The sequence below is a fragment of the Eumetopias jubatus genome, unplaced genomic scaffold (genome assembly GCF_037043125.1).
Source record: "Eumetopias jubatus isolate StellerSeaLion01/CBP00866 unplaced genomic scaffold, mEumJub1_p1.0 scaffold_14, whole genome shotgun sequence".
Classification (NCBI taxonomy): Eukaryota; Metazoa; Chordata; class Mammalia; order Carnivora; family Otariidae; genus Eumetopias; species Eumetopias jubatus.
This window is the reverse complement of record NW_028274820.1, coordinates 68,544,360-68,561,976: the sequence shown is the minus strand read 5'-3', so window position 1 is coordinate 68,561,976 and position 17,617 is coordinate 68,544,360. Positions and strand designations below refer to the sequence as shown.

The following is a 17,617-nucleotide window of genomic DNA, read 5'->3' as shown; positions in this document are numbered from 1 at the left end:
CTGTTTCTCTTGATTTCTAGATAAGTGATTTCCCATGAAAGTTATGATAAATAAATAAATTTAGATAAGTTTCTTACTGTTCTCCCCCTTTATCTGCTATTTGTCAGGGTGGGAGTTGAATGGATATCTTATCTGGTTAGCCAATAGAGTTTGTGTCTTTGGGGCTGATTCATTGCCAGGGTTAATTTACCTAAGGTTAAGTGAAATGAAAAGAACTAGAGGGTTGAATCCAATCCAAAGCCTATAGAAGATCATGTTTCAAACTGATGAAACTAAAATAAGCTGGTGAAGCTCAGAAACCAGTAGGCCCATGGTGCCAAGATGGGCCAAGTAGACCTTTTGTATTGGAAAATAATGCAGTATTATAACTCCAGGTGGACTGAACATCACTAGTCTTTCTAAAGGCATCATTTAGAGGTGGTAGGGATTAAATAAGGACCGGAATGAATGCTCTGACATTTTATAGTCCTTTTATTTGGGCGCATTAAGGCATGCTTTTAATCAAGTAATGAAATAACCCTTCCTACCTCTCTATGCCCATTTTTACTCCCAGTATAAAGGAATTTTGAATACTGTAGTTTGTGGCTAACGGCACAAGAGGCAATTCCATAGGTCAATTATCTTTTGCTTACAACGGCTTCCTCCAAGAACAAAGAGCAACAAATCAAAGCAGCTAATTGCAGTTACACTCAAGAAGATTTCATTATAAAATGCAACAGTGTTGTTACAGTCATGTGAGTGTGCCACCGTGTACAAGTAGTAGATCCTAAAGAAATGGTAGGGAAGGAAGCAAATAAGGATAACTCCGATAAAAAATAGGTTTTTCAGCTGGGCCCAGAACTCCTGGTGGGATAGTAAGGAGGGGCGTAGCTTCCGCACCATTGACATAATGATGAAGATCTGGAAGACTAAGAGGACCATTGCAGTGGCTATGACAGTAGTAACTATCATATAGTTGATGACTCGCACGTATGCACGATCAAGCTCTTTGTGGAATTTAAAACAGTGTTGCTCGTCGTACACCTGGTGAGTTCCATACTGAGAAGCAACCACGGGTACCACAATCACAATCACCAGCAGCCACATGCCAGTACTGGCAGCCACAGCATGGAACTTCCTGTAAAATTCTACTTTGTCCTTGCGCTTGAAGAAGATGAGGTACCGAATGACCAGGATCACCATGTAGAACAGGAATGTGAGGTACATGTGGATGTGTAGCATGGCACTCACAAATTTGCAGAAGCTCAACCCAAATGTCCAGGTGTGCTTGATGAGATATGTCAAGCGAAAAGGCACTGTCAGCAGAAAAACACTGTGGACCACCACCAGGTTAACAACTGCTGTGGTAGTTACAGATCGGGTGTTCATGTTCACCAGCAGGAACAGAATGGAGATGATGCCTGCCAGCCCTCCAATGAGTACTAGGAAGTAGAGCCTGGTTAAATGGGGTGTCAATATAGGGCTGCAGGAAGAAATGTTGTGGTGAGCCATACTTCAGAAGTCACCTGGAAGAGAGGAAACACCAATATAACTGACAAACTTCCAGAACTTTGTTCTTCTCTCCTCCTTAGCACTAGCAATGTGATTTTGTCATTTATCTGTTTATATGATGTAAACTTTACCTTAAGAATAAAGACTATGTCATATGCATATCTGTATACTCGAGACTGAAAACATAGTAAGTCATTGATTCTGAAGCATTAATAGGTTAAAGACCTCATCAAGAGGCCCCCAAAGATGTCTGTGTGTGCCTGTGTGTACATAGTCAAAACAGTTTGCATAGGGACGCCTGGGTGGCTGAGTGGGACTGCCTTCAGCTCAGGTCATGGTCCCAGGGTGCTCTCTCCCTCAAATAAATAAATAAATTCTTTAAAAAAAAAAGTTTGCATAAAACTAGATTGCAGACCATCTGAAGCTGATTCATGGATACTAGTACTGCAGCAGCCAGTGGGGGAAAAAATTACAACATGGAAGGGAAGTTGAGTGCATGTGTTAAGTACACAAAATGTTTTCTTTAAGTATGATTCTAATTCTCTAATTCCTTTGAACTCATCAGCAAAAGATTTAAGAAGATACATAATTCATTTAGGATACTGATTAGTTTGGCCAAAGAAAATTAGCTAAGTCAAAGCAACAACAATCAAAAGGAGTATATATGTGAATTTCTTGTCATAGTTTTGTTATCATCTAGCAGTGAGACCTTGGCTAAGTTTTCATGGGCCCCACTGAAAATGCAGCATATCACCCAATTCTCCCATTCCCACACCCTCAAATGCGTAAAAGAACCACTATCATTTTTCCTCTGGAAAGATCCTTTCCCTAAATAGTCTTGGTCCCTTCTAACTCATTATCCACGTTCTAATTTATTATTTATTAAGTGAAAGATTTAGTAATCTTTTAATTACACTGATCAAGTCCTTTCATTGTCTTATTTAAATCTCTTCAGTGGCTTCCCATTTCTTTTAAGATTAAAAAATCCTTCCATGTCTAGAATGTTCTGGTAGCAAAATCTGATCCCTTGAGACCAGATTCAGGAAATAATCTAGAGGTGGGGCACCTGGGAGGCTCATTCGGCTGAGCATCTCATTTCATTCAGCTGGGGTCATGATCTCAGCACCTTGGGATCGAGCCCCAAATCGGGCTCCATGTTCAGTGTGGGGAGTCTGCTTATTCCTCTGCCCCCCTCAACCACCCCTCTCATGCTCCCTCTCTATCTAATAAGTAAAATCTTTTAAAAAAAAAAAAAAGAAAGAATCTAGTGGTGAAATTGATAGAATTTAATGGATTGTATATGGGGAAACAAAGGGAAAGAAAGTATCTCAATCACTCCTAGATTTCTATCTGGAACAATTGTGTGATTAGAGATCTGTTTACTGACAACAGGGAAACTGAGGATCAAATTTGAGGAAAAACAGTAGTTGAATTATACTCTTAGTGCCTTTGTAACACATTTGCAATTAGTTTTACTCACTTCATGAATGTCTCTTCATATAATCAAAATTACCCAGCAACAAAAATGAATCACTGATGAATCACAAAAGCATTATACTTGCATACATGTAAATCATATTCTCAAAAGTGTATTTTTGAGGTGTGAAAAAAACCTTTCTATGTATAAAGCATAAACATACATAAGTACATAAACAGGCATAGAGTATATCTATGGTATTAAAATTTCATAAGGAGGGGAGAAACAATTAAGGAACAAATGGCTAAAAAGGCTCTTTATAAAAGGGCGATAATTTTAAAAGTTAAGAAACATTGTACTAAATAAAAGATGCCAGCCACAAAAGACTGCATATTGTATCATTTCTTTTTCTAGAAAATCAAAATTAATGAGACAGAAGATCAGTATAGCCCAGGGCCTACATTGCAGGGGAAGGGATTGACTTCAAAGGGGTATGGGAGAATTTATGGAGGGATGGACTGTTTTATATCATGTTGGTTACAATTCTAGTGATTTGTCAAAGCTTATCAAATTGCACACTTAAAATTGGTGAATTTTCTTGCATATAACTTATTTCTCAATAAAACTAATTTAAATAATAATAATAACATGAGCCCAGGGAAGCTCTGCTTTTGTGGGCATGGAATAGGATTTCCATGTGACCCACTTAAAAGATTGCTTCATGTTATATCTGTTCTATGTGATGTGTAATCTCTATTTGTCTTTTATTTTTCCCTTTGAAAAGTAGTTCCTTCAAGTAAACATGTAGTTATATTGTGTTTGTATCTGAATCAGGGGTGAATGTGCCATCATAAGTTCTGCCCATTATTTTCTCCAGCTATTGAACTAGAATCTGGACTGACTTCTGAAAGAAGAAAGTATCATCAGTCGCATATCATCTGTCTCAAATCCTCTTTCTTATAAACTGCCATGGTCTCTCTGTAACAACCAAGCCTGGTTCCAGACATTCCAAGATACTTTGTAAGGTATTACAGACTCTAGACGCCTTCTGCTTAAACCAGCTAAAGCAGACAACCTGCAATTAACAACCCTGTTCAGAAGTAACATGGGTTTGTTTTTTTTTTTGAGAGAGAGAAGAGGACGTGCACACACGTGTACATGTGGGGGGGGGAGCTGCAGAGGGAGAAGGGGAGAGGGGGAGAGAGAGAGAATCTTAAGCAGGTTTCACGCTCAGCATGGAGCCAATAAGGGGCTCAATATCATGACCCTGAGATCATGACCTGAGCTGAAATCAAGAGTCAGACACTTAACCGACTGGGCATCCCAGGCACCCCAATTTTTTTTTTTTAAAGAGAGAATCAGGGATGATCCTAAGGTTTTTTTGTTTTTATTTTTAAATATTTTATTTATTTATTTGACAGAGAGAGACACAGCAAGAGAGGGAACACAAGCAGGGGGAGTGGGAGAGGGAGAAGCAGGCTTCCCACAGAGCAGGGAGCCCAATGCGGGGCTCGATCCCAGGACCCTGAGATCATGACCTGAGCTGAAGGTAGATGCTTAACAACTGAGCCACCCAGGCGCCCCACCCCAATTATTTTTTAATAATTGAATGGGTGAAATAATGGTGAAAAACCATCTTGACTTTATTAAACATATTCTTGATAGAGCCCCATTTGGATCTAATCCAGTAACTGATGTCAAGATCCCAGAAATAAACTATAGACCCAAAGTAAACTCTCTTAAGGGAGTGGGACTGTCTCCCTGTTTCTCCATGAACCACCTTGCCATGGCAGGGATCTCTTCTTATCTCTGATTGACCCCTGAAGCTCAGCAAGAAGCCTGGCCGCACATTCAGTTTCCCTCTGCCCTCTTTCATTCCCCTGCTTAAAATCCTTCTTTGGTTCCTTTGGCACCTACCATGTCTTACAAGCCCTTTGGCATCTGACCCCAACTTCTGTTTCAAGGCATACCTCCTGTTATGCCCACCCCCACCTCCATTTCCTCACCCTCATCCTATGCCCTGGACTTGTAGACTTTCATGCCTTTCCTACAGTGCTATCTTTCAAACCTCCAGGTTTCTTCTCTCTGTAGACCCTAAATGTACAGCTAGACACTGAGTCTGAAGTCCAAATTCTATCATAAATTATTTTATGTCTCTTCTTAAAAACTTCCCCTGGCCTCCCATTGTCTCTTGGAGATGTGTAAACGTCTTAGCATGCCGTGCTAGATCCTTCCCACTGGCTTTTGTGGTTCTATATCTAGCCTCTCTGCCACTAGAGCAGCAGGATTCTCCTGTCCTGCTTGAATGATTTCTTCATTATTCTGTTCTGACCTCAGCCTACGTACTGCAGAGCTCCTCAGCTTAGCCTGTGGTTTGTCTGGGGGCTATTTCCCTGTGTCTTGGCAGTTCCCTTCCCAGTGCTTTGCCCACAAAATTGCTTGGGCCTCAGTGGTCATTGCCCATGGCCTGAGGACTACCTTAATATCAGAAGTGAGACATGGAAGTGGCTTCTGTAGTTGTTTTATAAGGAATCCATGATAGAACCAACATCAGAGACCAGTCTACAAAGTGAGAGTCCTAAGAAATTTGTAGAGTCCTACAAAATGGCAGTAAGCAGTCCATGTCCTCATGAGTGCATAAGACCTTAGGTCCCAGACCCCCTTATTTCTAAACAGAAAAGCAGCTACAATCAACTTGGGATTTTTCATTTCATTTAATAAACAAGTCATGTCATTGTGTCTTTTGTATAGCACATAGTGAAGATTCTGAGATGAACAAAACACATCCCTGCATTTAAATCTCTGATAGGGGAGGAAGAGGTACATAAATTATTTACAACACCTATAGGTACATAAAAAAATGCCACAGGAATTCAGAAAGGGGAGTAGTTAATTTAACAGACACTGGAGAGTGAAAGCATCGGAATGTAGTGGCAACAGAGTAATTCTTGGGTACAGATGTGTAACAGGTGCTGGATCTTTTTTTTTTAAAGATTTTATTTATTTATTTGAGAGAGAGAATGAGGGAGAGAGAGAGCATGAGAGGGGGGAGGGTCAGAAGGAGAAGCAGACTCCCCGCTGAGCAGGGAGCCCGATGTGGGACTCGATCCCGGGACTCCAGGATCATGACCTGAGCTGAAGGCAGTCGCTTAACCAACTGAGCCACCCAGGCACCCACAGATGCTGGATCTTAAGGAAAGCTTTGAAGTTCCAGATGCAGAGAGGAAGAGATAGAGTACTCCAGGTATAGACAAGAGTCTGAGAAAAAGCATGGATGCGTGTTCAGAGAATTACCTGTAGTTTGATGTACCTGGAACATTAGGTAAATGAGTGGAACACAGGCGAATGTAGATGTGGATGAAGCTTGCCAAATACATAGCATGTTGCTACTCTAAGGATTTCTTATTTTATCCTGAAAATTATGAGAGATGCGAATTTTAAAATATAAAATGCCATTTAGTATTTCAATTCCAAAACCTGTTTTTTGGTTGTATTGGAGAAAAGATTAGAGGAGGGCAAGATAAAAAGAGTGATACCATTAGCAGGCTATTGTGGTGATCAAGTTTAAGTATCATAAGGATTGGTGCAAGTTGGTACCACTTAGGGGAATTTGCCCCCAAAGTAAACAAAACTGAAGACTCTGGGGTTGGAGAAACCAAAAAATGTGAATTTAAACTCTTGATGAAAATTAAAGAATTAAAATTCTTGGTAAATAGAAGTTGGTATGGCTTACAAAAGAGAAACTATCTGAACTGAGCCTCTGGTAGTGAGGGGGAGAGAGAGAATCATTATTGACAAGGCAAAGAATTAATACAGAATCAATGGTGCTGAGCAATGAACTGCATTCCTGTTGGGAGCAGAGGAAAGAAGTGTAACTCACAGGTCCCTGATTAGACAGCTCTGTGGCCACAGTGCCAGTGGGTGACCTGGCCAGGCCCATGATAAAAGACCTGGTCCCTTTGACCTTAACACTTCATTCTTCTTTGCTTCCCACCCCATCCCTGGATTCACTTCCTCCTGCTGTACTCTGAACAGATGGGACTGTGGGCAGATTCATTCAGTATGAGATAACAAGCACAGTCATTTTCTTCATAGCGCTTACCACTCTTGTCTCAGTTTTTCCTTGTTTAAGTACCCATCTTTGCCCCCAGAAATGAAGGATCCATAAATGATGTGTGATTCACCACTGTGTCACCAGGACTAGAGGAATACCTATGCCAGGGATCAGAAGACAACATCACAAAATCTTAGCGTTAGAATGAAACCTAGAGATCACAGTATCCAGCACACCATTTAAACGGAGGCAGACACTGCAGCCCACACAGAAACCTTTGTTACCTAACAAAGTAGTCACTATCTAAGCCTCCAGTCTCCTGTTCCAGTGCAGAACTGTTTCCATAACACATGACCACTATAGAAAGACTCCAGAGACCCAGAGAGATGAAAGACAGCTTCTGAGTGGCAGAGCCATGCTTTAAGCATCCCCAAAAATCCCTCTTCAAGGATATCAGGAGCCAGGATGAATATCCAGCCCAGCTAGAAGAGGCAGAACAATGAGAAAAGGTTGCTGGTGGACAAACAGCTTTCCCGGCCTGTGAGCTATCCTTAGATTATATTTTATTATGTTTATTGAAAAAAATAGTAGGAGCATTCACTTTAATCGCTCTGGGAAAACAAGCAGCATTTTATCCAAAATATTTTGAGAAAAGACTCTGGAATGACAGCTCCATGTTAAGGATCACCTCGGGGTAGCTAAAAAAAAAAGTCTGAAAATACCAGAAGGGATGTGGAAAACATAAATGTCAACCCTATAGAAATCCATTTGACAGAATGATACGCCTAAGTAAATATTAAAAAATCACCCTGCACTTTTTGTGTGTGTTTGCAGTCTCTCCTTTGCAAAGTTTGAAAGGAATCTCCTGGGTGTTCAACTAAAATTGTAAAAAATGCTTGCTTAGGCAGTGTCAAATAAAGTTAGATCTACAGCCTCACTAATCAAAAATATCAATCCTAACCAACAATAACATTTTGAGTTTGAGCTATTATTTCTCTAGTTACTTGAGATGTTAAACACTGGTCTTGACTTTACAACTTCTGGTTACCCATAATGGAAGTAAGAGCTGATGACAGAATCCCATGAGGTTGAAACTCAGAGGCTTTGTGTTTGCACAGAGTGAGAGTTACACTACTTCATAAGCCTTAGCACACTATTTACCACATATTTTCTTCCCAAATAAGGAGCAGTCTGTGAGGTCTTTCCATTCCTGGGGAGAGCTTTGCACACCTCTATAGGTCTGTAGATATTAAAATGTGCTATGAAGTCTGAACCTACAGTATACTCAGCTCTCAGTGAGCAAAACCAACAATGAAAGAAAACTACCAGAAATTCTAAAGGTTCTATAAGTTCTCCTGTTCAAATTGTGGTTTCCCTTCCCATCTAAATACAGCTCTGGAAAAATCATTGACCTCTGCCTTGGAGCCCAGTATAATCTGCCAGTGAGTGAAGATGCAAGTCGCCAACAAAACACCTGAGGAGGACTGGAAAATTACTTTAGAGAATGTTGAGCCTCTTTATTAAGGGAAAGATGGCATTTCATTTGAGAATTAACCAACATCTGTGGTAGGAGGTCACCATAGCTTCAAGGTAAATGGGAAATATAAGCTTACTCAGAGCAGAAAGACTTGCCTGAAAAATAAAGAAAGACTTTAAGTCAAAGCTGCTGAGAAATTAGCCAGACAATAGCCAGAAATTAGCCGAAGCTCACCCTCCTCCCTTCTTTAGTCCCAAGTAATTCTGAATTTATGCTTTCTTATCAACAGTGGACATGTCTGCTGAACACAGTTTGTTGGTAACGATAGCTGCCCTGTCCCCATTCTTGGCACTATGATGGAAATTTCACATACGTTACTTATAATCCTCCCAAGAAGTCTAGGGCATGGGTATTTTTTATCCCAAATATCAGATGAAGAGATTGAGGCTCAGTGGGTGACTCAGGTGGCTAAGCAGCTGATCTTGATTTTGGCTCAGGTCATGATCTCAGCGTCCTGGGATCCAGCCCTGCTTAGGACTCCGTGCTAGCAGGGAGTCGGCTTGAGCATTCTCTCCTTCTCCCTCTGCCCTTCCCCCTGTGCATGCACATGTGCACACATGCTCTCTCTCTCAAATAAATAAATCTTAAGAAAAAAAAAGAAAGAAATTGAGACTCAGGAAAGTTAAGTAACTTTCCCAAGGTCACTCAGCTAACAAGTGGCAGCATGGAAGCTCAGATGTGGAGTGTCTCTTCACTGGGTTACAGCAGTACAGAAGTCCTGGACATAAAAAGTGGACATTCCATCTCTGCTTGTTTCTCCAGTGCACTTGTTTATGTCTCGTGACCAGGCTATTTAAAGACAATTAATTTGAATAGTAGCAGGAGACTTAGAGAAGTAATTAAAATAGGTTCACGCCATATTCTCTAAAGTCAATAAATGTTTGAGAAGCAATTATCAGATTGCAATATAAATGAAAAAAAAAACTGCATTAAAATTTACCAAAATTTAATTTGTCCTAAAGATAGATTCCTGAGCCCCTTTCTTAATTCCTTTTCACTTTTTGAACTATTAAGTCCTTACCCCCCACCCTTTTTGGGATTGAAAATCATACTGAAAGATTGTTATGGTAGGCCTTGACCAGCTGCTCAACCCCAGAGAGATCTAGCCCAGGAAAGCCCACCTGTAGCCATTGATAGACATAAGGGGCTGGTATCTGCAAGGGTCTGCTGCCCTGTACCCAGGAATCCCTGGATAAAGAGCTGAACAGCTGGGGCACATCCCTCTCCTAGGAGTGCCAGGCTTGAGTCATGCCAATCTTGCCTCTGACTGTTCTTTTGCCTAGTTCTGGTTCACTTCCCAGCCTCCCTAGATCTTGAGCCTTCCCGAACCCCATCTACTTCTCCTTGTTTTGGCACTCCTTTCTTTCACTCCATGCCCTCCCTTTTATTTAGTTGTAGCTTTCTGATCAATGATCCTTCCAGGACCAGTCAGCTCTTCAGAGCCTTTTCAAAGAACTCTAAAGTTCTTTAGGACCTACTTCCTCAATTATTCTTGCTGGCCCCTGTTCCTAAGGGCTGCTCCTACTTCTCTTCATCCTTGATTTATTTCTAATGGAATCCCTAGAAGGATTCAAGCTTTGCCTTATGCCCTCAGCTCTTCCTTTCAAAGTTTATTTCCCTCCCTGTCCCACAGGGGCTGAAATAGTACCCTACTGAAATCCCCAGAGTAGGAAATGCCACAAATGTCCTCAGTTTCCCATCTAATTCTCAGCTTCTTTGTTCTTGGTTTGCTATCCAGCTGCCCCTGAACTGTACATTCTAACCATGGCCAAGTTGAGCTCAAAGATTAGACAGTTTATGCCCTTCTTACAACAGTGACTCATGACTCTCAGATATATGTGGCAAAGGGTAAGTTTCAACATTTCTGAAGAGAGGAACTAAGCCATTAGGAGCATTTTGGTCCTTTATACAGGAAGACGAGGACCAATTTGTCTATTAAACAGAAGGTAAAATTCATGTTAAAATAGAAGAAGCTGCTAACAGTGCTGGATAAAAGAAGAGGCACCAGATATCCAAATATGGATCAGAAAACTTCTTGGCAGATTGTTGTACAGATAAATCATCACTGAATCTGATGGTCAACTAAGATGACCAGTCTTGAAATTCTGTGATTTAACAAAGACATGGGTTTTGCAGTCATATCTTACTCCATCTCTTAGCTCCTGCAGACTTCCACCTTAGGCTCAAACAACAGAACTACCTACAATAGTCCTGGTTACCAAGCAGCCAAAGACATTTCTTTTGGGCTTTCTGGTTCACCTTTCATTTTCTTAAAGCTACCTGATACCAAATCAGCAGCTTCTCTGGATTCTGACCACAGAATTAACTTCAGTCTTGAAGGTCCGTAAAATAGAATATTCAAAAAGGACTTAGGCCTTAAAGTTCCAAGACTGTCTGAGGGGGAAAGGTGGCATTCACTAGAGATCTCAAACTTGTGTCATTGACTTAGCTTAAAAATCTTTCCCTGGATGATACTTTTCATCTCGACATGCTAGTATTGCTGCTGTTGTTCTATATTTATTTATAGCTACAACTTCTATGTACAATGAAAGCAGAAATGCCTTGTCTTTCCCATATTTTCTGAGTGGGATGGTGTAGTGGGGTTGAATGGTGGCCAGCCCCCAAAGATATATATCCAAGTCTTAATCCTCCAAACCTATGAGTGTGATTTTATTTGGTAAAAGAATCTTTGTAGATGTAATTGGGGATCTCAAGATGAAATTATCCTGGATTATCCATGTGGGCCCTAAATCCAATGACTGCTGTCCTTAAAAAAGACATGCAGTAGAGAGGCAGGAGAAGAGGAGAAGGCAGAGGCAGAGGTTTAAAATATGCAATCATAAGCCAAGGAGCGCCTGAAGTCAGTAAGAAGCTGGAAGAGCCAAGGAAGGATTCTCCTTTAGAGCCCTCAGAGGGAGTGTAACCCTACTGGCACCTTGATTTCCGATGTCTCGTTTCCAAAGCTGTGAGGGAATAAACTTCTGTTGTTTTAGGCCACCAAGTTTATGGTAGTTTGTTATAACAGCCCTAGGAAACTAATACAGGTGGCCATATTTTTGGTGTTTGCATTATCACCAGAAGGAAATCTGGATTATGGCGGAGCCTCTGGGTCTGTAATGTCAGAACCACCCAGATCTGTGTGGACATGTTCAAATACAAATTGTGCTGCATACCACAGCCTTCCCAGACTACAGGAGAAAGTTAAGATCATCTGATGAAACTCCCCATTTACAAATAGTAAAGCTTACTCTTCATGCCCCTATAATGTCCCCCACAAAACCTATCAGGAAAACCTAAAATAGAAGAGTTTTATGAATCTGAGCTCTGCTTGAGATACTGTATCTTCAAATTCCAGGCTGTTGGTGGGCATGTGAAACTTAAAATCCTTGAAATATTTTCATATTCTCTATCACCCTTGTTATCTCAGAAGAACCCACACTTATGTGGATGAGGTATCTCATATCAGTTCCTCTCATTCCTGTTTAGGGCAAACGTCATGTTTCCTTTGCCTACGAGAAGCTTTTTCAAGAAATTCCTTGAATGCATGTCATCATTCCATTTACTTCAAATGAAGGCTCATCAGCAGAAATGACTTTCTAACCCTCATTTTCTCTAAAGCTTCTGTTTTATCCTGAATCACCATTCCCTTTCTTCATAACATTTAATACAATGTCTAACTATAAATGCCTGTTATTTTGTACATTGATTGACCATTTCCCTCACTAGACAAGAATCTCCCATGAGGGCAGTGACCATGACTATTAGTCCATTACTATAGTATGATGGTAGGTTTGTAGTAAACATGAAATATTTTGTTGAGTATTTGTTGAATTTAAGACTTCTCATCTCCCTTACTAGGTATAAACCTTTTAATGATGGCAACTTTCAATGTAATTGATCAATTTCATCCCAAAGAGAAGAAGCGATACTTTGCAAAGCTATGAGAGCACAGACCTATTTCTTGGTATGTTACCTTTCAACAATTTTACTTAAGATGTATATGTTTTCCCAAGAGATGTGTACAGATTATATAGTAATGAATGAGGGGCACAAACAAGAGAAGACACCATCCTGCCCTCAAGCAGCTTATCTACTGAAGGGGGCAGATACCTGTAGTAGAAATACACAAAGGTAGAATGCAAGGGTGCCTTGAGAGCAGAGTAGTGGGAAAAAAAGCCTAATTGGGAGAAGGAGAAACCCAGAAAGGCTTCACAGGAGAGGCTGCTTTTGGAGTGGAACTGAAGCACAGAAAGGATTTGGTAGACGGAGTAGGGGAGAGGAGAAAACAGGAAATGTCCGGGGATGGAATAACATGAGTCACAAAAGACAGACACCAAACTTCAAAAGGTTTGTTTAATGAACAGCACAGTCTTCTTCATTACAGCCTGAATACATCGATCAGCAAATATACAACCTCTGTATAGAATTTAATTATCTAAGCCTGGTTGTTCAGAGATGTCCTCTATCTACTTAATTTGGGGGGAAGGAAAGTGACAGAGGTATATTTGTATTTCTCTTTTCATTGGTTCTATTTTAGACCATATTCTCTAGACTAGAGGAAAGAAGCATAGCTTTTCCCTTTTGTAGATTTGAAAGCAGCTTCTCATTCTCACAAGGCCTCAATCTACATTTTCTGGGTCACATTCCCTGCTGAGGGTTATTATGTGTTTAAGAAATGATGTAAATGTTAACCATAATCAGACACATAATTAGGAAGGCCCCTCTATAATCAGACACCCCCATGGTTTGGACATGTCCTTGTTCACTTTTAATCACACCCATCATGGAAAGTTGAGGCTCACTGGCTAGGGAACCTTCCACATATCAACCTTCTAATAAATGTTCATAACACCCTTGGCCCTGTGGGAAGCACTTTATCGATCCCCAGTCTATAAGGGAAAACCTTCACTTTAATGCTTGGATACAAAGCTTGAGTTCAGCAACTTTGCACCCTCTTTTATAACACATGAGATACAAGCAAATAAGTAAAGTTGAAACTTTATTCAGAAATAGAAGTTTTTGGGGTGCGTTGATGGTTCAATCAGTCAAGCATCCAGCTCTTGATTTTGGCTCAGGTCATGATATCAGGGCTGTGAGATAGAGCCCTGCTTCAGGCTCTGCACTGGATATGGAGTCTGCTTAAGATTCTCTCTCTCCTTCCTCTGCCCCTCCCCTGCCCATGCTCATTCACTTGCGCTCTCTCTAAAAAAAAAAAAAGAAGAAGAAGAAGAAAGAAAAAGAAAAGAAAAGAAAAGAAAAAAACTCTTAAGAAGGGAACCATTTAAACAAAGAAATATAATTTTCAGTACACTGGCTTCCTGAGCAACAGAACTAACTCACTAAAGAATACAGAATTTACCACTTTCAGCCAACAAGAAATTATACTTTCATCCACATGCTTATTTTTTTTGACCATCTTTATTAAGAAACTAATCCCACATAAAACAGTGAAATCGGGTAATATTTTTTCTTCAGGGTGCTAGGTTTCTACTAAAGCCCTGGCTATTACTTATTCTAATCTTTCTGTCCATCCCATTCCCTTAAAAAAGCTTATTTTTTTTCCTGTGTCCTGATTTCTCCCAGCAACATATCACACATGGCCAAGAAAATTCCTAACTAGTCCTTTATGTTCTAAGTCATCTTTCAGCTCTTTCAAGAATTTTCTATTATTCCTCCAGAAAAGTAATTATCTTTCCCACCTCAATAGGTGTACCGCTTTTGTTTCACATCATTTCAAGTTTTATTATAGTTATTAATTTAGCTCCTCCCTCTCCATAATAAATATGTAGACACCTAGGGAAGGAACTGTTTAAATTTTTTTTTTTTTTTTTTTTTTTTTTAGTTTTCCCCACAGTTCTTAGGAAGACAGTTTGTTGTCTACATGGTTCATTGAAAGAATGAATAATGTTGTGGATGGTTGTTTGCCTGCCTCCTGAGACTCCAGTTCTGCCTTCCTCAAAACCTGTCATTTCCATTTCAGGATCTATGTCATTCTGAAGAAGTTGTCTCCATGTCTCAACTCCAAAGATGGGACTCTAATCTTAGGCTAAGGTAAACTGAGCAGAACATTTTATTCCCTAATTCACACCCTAACCACAATTATTGGTTCAAGATGGATATATGACTCAAGATGGTCCAGTTGGAAAGAATTTCGGGACCCCTTCTCTTTTTTTTATTTACTTTTTTGTTTGTTTAAAGATTTAATTTTTTTTTACTTTTTTTTTTTTTAAGATTTATTTATTTGAGAGACAGCGTGGAGGGGCAAAGGGAGAGGGAGAGAAGCAGACTCCTAGCTGAGAACAAAGCCAGACACAGGGCTCGATCCCACGACCCTGAGATCATGACCTGAGCTGAAATTAAAAGTCGGTTGCTTAACCACCTGAGCCACCAAGGAGCCCCAAGAATTTCTGGACTCTTTCTGGGAATGCTGGGCAAAGGCAAATTCTCTTGTTTTAGAGAGTGGAGTGTGTATATTTGAGACTTAGAAGTGCTGCAGGCAACATATGATAAGTTTATGATGTTGAGTCTGCTTGGCAACAGACAAGTTTAGGTATCTAGTATAGGAAATATGTTCTAATAGAAAAGACAACAGGAAGAAATAACCCAAATTTTGAACCCACCAATGTTTGATAACAGCAACACAAAAGTTAGAGTTCTCTTTAGTTTGCATTAATAAAAATGTCATTATTTCCTCATCTGTAGTATGGGACCAATAAAGAGATAAATTATGTAAAGCACCCAGCATGGGGCTAGACACTGTGCAGCTACTCCATAAATCTCAATTTCTCATTCTTTCCCTCCCCATTTGGAAATCTTTAAAAAAAAAAACTCAAAAAACTGAACTATATCAATAATGAAAAATTCTTGTAATAGCATGTTTTGAAGAACTCAAGATAAGATAAATAATGCTCAGGAAAGAAACTTCATCTTCCAGCTTTCTTGAGGGTAAAACTAACCCAAATCAGGACTCATTGAGTTTTGCGAAACTCCTCTAATGCTTGAGACAGAGATCAATGGGAAACCATTGCAAATAAAGTAACAGCTTACATCCTGTTTGTACACATCAGAGGAACAAACCATGGTGCAACAGCGCTTGCTACAAAAATGGCAGATCAAAACCCCAAAAAAAGTCAATTCTTGATTCCTTGGACCAGATCTGTACATTAAAAAATGTTCATTGGAAATTGATTTATTTAAGGTTATTTGGATAAATTCAAGTTTGTTTGGCTTCTTTTTGGATTATTCTATAACTTGAATTGTTAAAGAAGTTATGTAACCAGCAATTAGTTACCAAGAGTTCCAGGTTATTGAAGAATCCTGTTATAAATCTAACACTCTAGAACCTAGTCGACTATATAACTCTCTTCTAACAAGATATTTTTAATTATTTTATTGTAATGCAAGGAATACTCACTCTATTATTATTCCCAAATTCTTCTAGAGTCTTATAGGAAAATACAGTCCTTTGGAATCAAGTTAACTGGCTAGTTCTATTACCAAAAATGCACACTGTCATTCTTTCAATTACTGTGATTAAATGTAGTAATTTAAATGATGTAAGAGAAAAATAGTCTGAGTCTAGGTCCTGGCTCTGCCACTTATTAACTATATAAATCTCTTTAGTTCAAAGTATTAGCCCTCTCAGCTTTATAGAGGATAATAATACATGCCCTGCCACACCCATGGGCTCTCAAGAGAATAGGAAGGGTCCTGACCAACATTTGCCACCAAAACAACTGGCATAAAACCTACCCCTCACTGTATCTCAGAGGAAAATCTAGAAACTCAGGTCTGGGGGTAGGTGGTGGGTCATGGGGAGGGGAAATGAAACAAAAATCATGCAGAAAATAATAGGAAAACCATTGGCTTTGCAGCTGAATACAACCATATTTGAATTCTGATACTATTACCAATTTGATCTTTAAGCAATTTATCTAATCTCCCTGAGTTCAGTTCCCCTATTTGGATAATGGAAATTACACTATCAATATTGCAGAATTGCTAAGTGAGACAAAGAGATATAAAGGGTCCCGTATAGAGTCTTGCGTTAGGAACTTATTAATAAATGGTCTCTGAAATCACACAGGATATTCAAGTAGAGAAATAAAGTTTCAGTCATGTAAATGTATAACTAATGGGTACTTTGAGCCATGAATTGGAGGTTATTTAGCAGCAAGACAGCATGTATTGAAGATGGCATATACTTAGAGTGATGGAGCAGTTGAAGCTATAGAGTTGGGATCTTTCATTAACTAATAAGCCTCTACACAGACAAGTGTAACATTGGCACCATGTGGAAAACAGAAGAAGACTTTAAAGAATCTAAACAGCAAAAGAGGAAGAGAAATCTAAACAAGAGATATTCCTTGGATATATTGGCTGAAGTATTTTTTAACAGCTTACCCATAAGAAAGCATTATAGATTAGCATCAGAATCTAATGGTATTTTATATGAATTTTCTTATATGTAATAATATTTAATTTAATTGATAACACACACTATATATATTTGTGCCCAATTCTTCGCTCTCCCATCCCATGTGCACACCCTCCGACATGTGATTTTGCAATCCCTCCCACTGCAGGAACAGCTTGTATTTCCAGCCCCCTTGACTTTATGTTTGGCCAGGTGACTTGTTTTGGCAAATAGGCTAAGGTTAAAGAGACAGGATGGCAGTTTTGAGCTTAGACCTTAAGAGGCAGTATTTCTGCATATTCCCTGTGCCTCTGCCATTACCAGGAAAAGAGCGTGCTGGGCTAGCTCTTCGTCCCAGGAGGAGGAAGAAAGACACATGGAGTGGAAATTAACCATCCAATAGAGCCCAGCTTCTGTCAGCAGGCACCAGATGAAGGAGCAAGCTGAACTGAAATCTGCAGAGCCACCCCACTAAGCCTAGACCAACTGGCTGACTCTCAGACAACACATAGGTCCATAAAGATAAACAATTGCTTTTTTATGCTATTGAGTCTGGGGATGACTTATTACACAGCATTTTTCTCGCAGTAGCTAACTGAATACATTATTCTTAAGAGGCCTCTCCTCTTGTTTTTTAGGTTATTATCCCTATCTGCTTATTCATTGCCATCAGAAGGACAACCACTGTTTGCCATCTTTCAG

The 17,617-nt window shown here is 39.8% G+C and overlaps 1 protein-coding gene and 1 long non-coding RNA gene across 2 annotated transcripts in view; one reads left to right on the top strand and one right to left on the bottom strand.

The window, feature by feature from the left end:
• Nucleotides 1-453: 453 nt before the first annotated feature.
• The window catches only part of LOC114210580 (putative G protein-coupled receptor 141), a 36,343-nt gene continuing 19,179 nt past the window's right edge, over nt 454-17,617 (bottom strand). Inside the window, exon 2 of the mRNA XM_028104855.1 lies at nt 454-1,505. Coding sequence (XP_027960656.1) covers nt 586-1,491 — 906 coding nt within the window. The 5' untranslated portion in view covers nt 1,492-1,505 and the 3' untranslated portion in view covers nt 454-585. The remainder of the gene's footprint in view (nt 1,506-17,617) is intronic.
• Nucleotides 8,389-17,617, top strand: part of LOC148162524 (uncharacterized) — a 108,385-nt gene continuing 99,156 nt past the window's right edge. Inside the window, exons 1-4 of the long non-coding RNA XR_015766797.1 lie at nt 8,389-8,552; nt 12,358-12,463; nt 14,480-14,550; nt 17,554-17,617. This is a non-coding gene — a long non-coding RNA (uncharacterized LOC148162524). The remainder of the gene's footprint in view (nt 8,553-12,357; nt 12,464-14,479; nt 14,551-17,553) is intronic.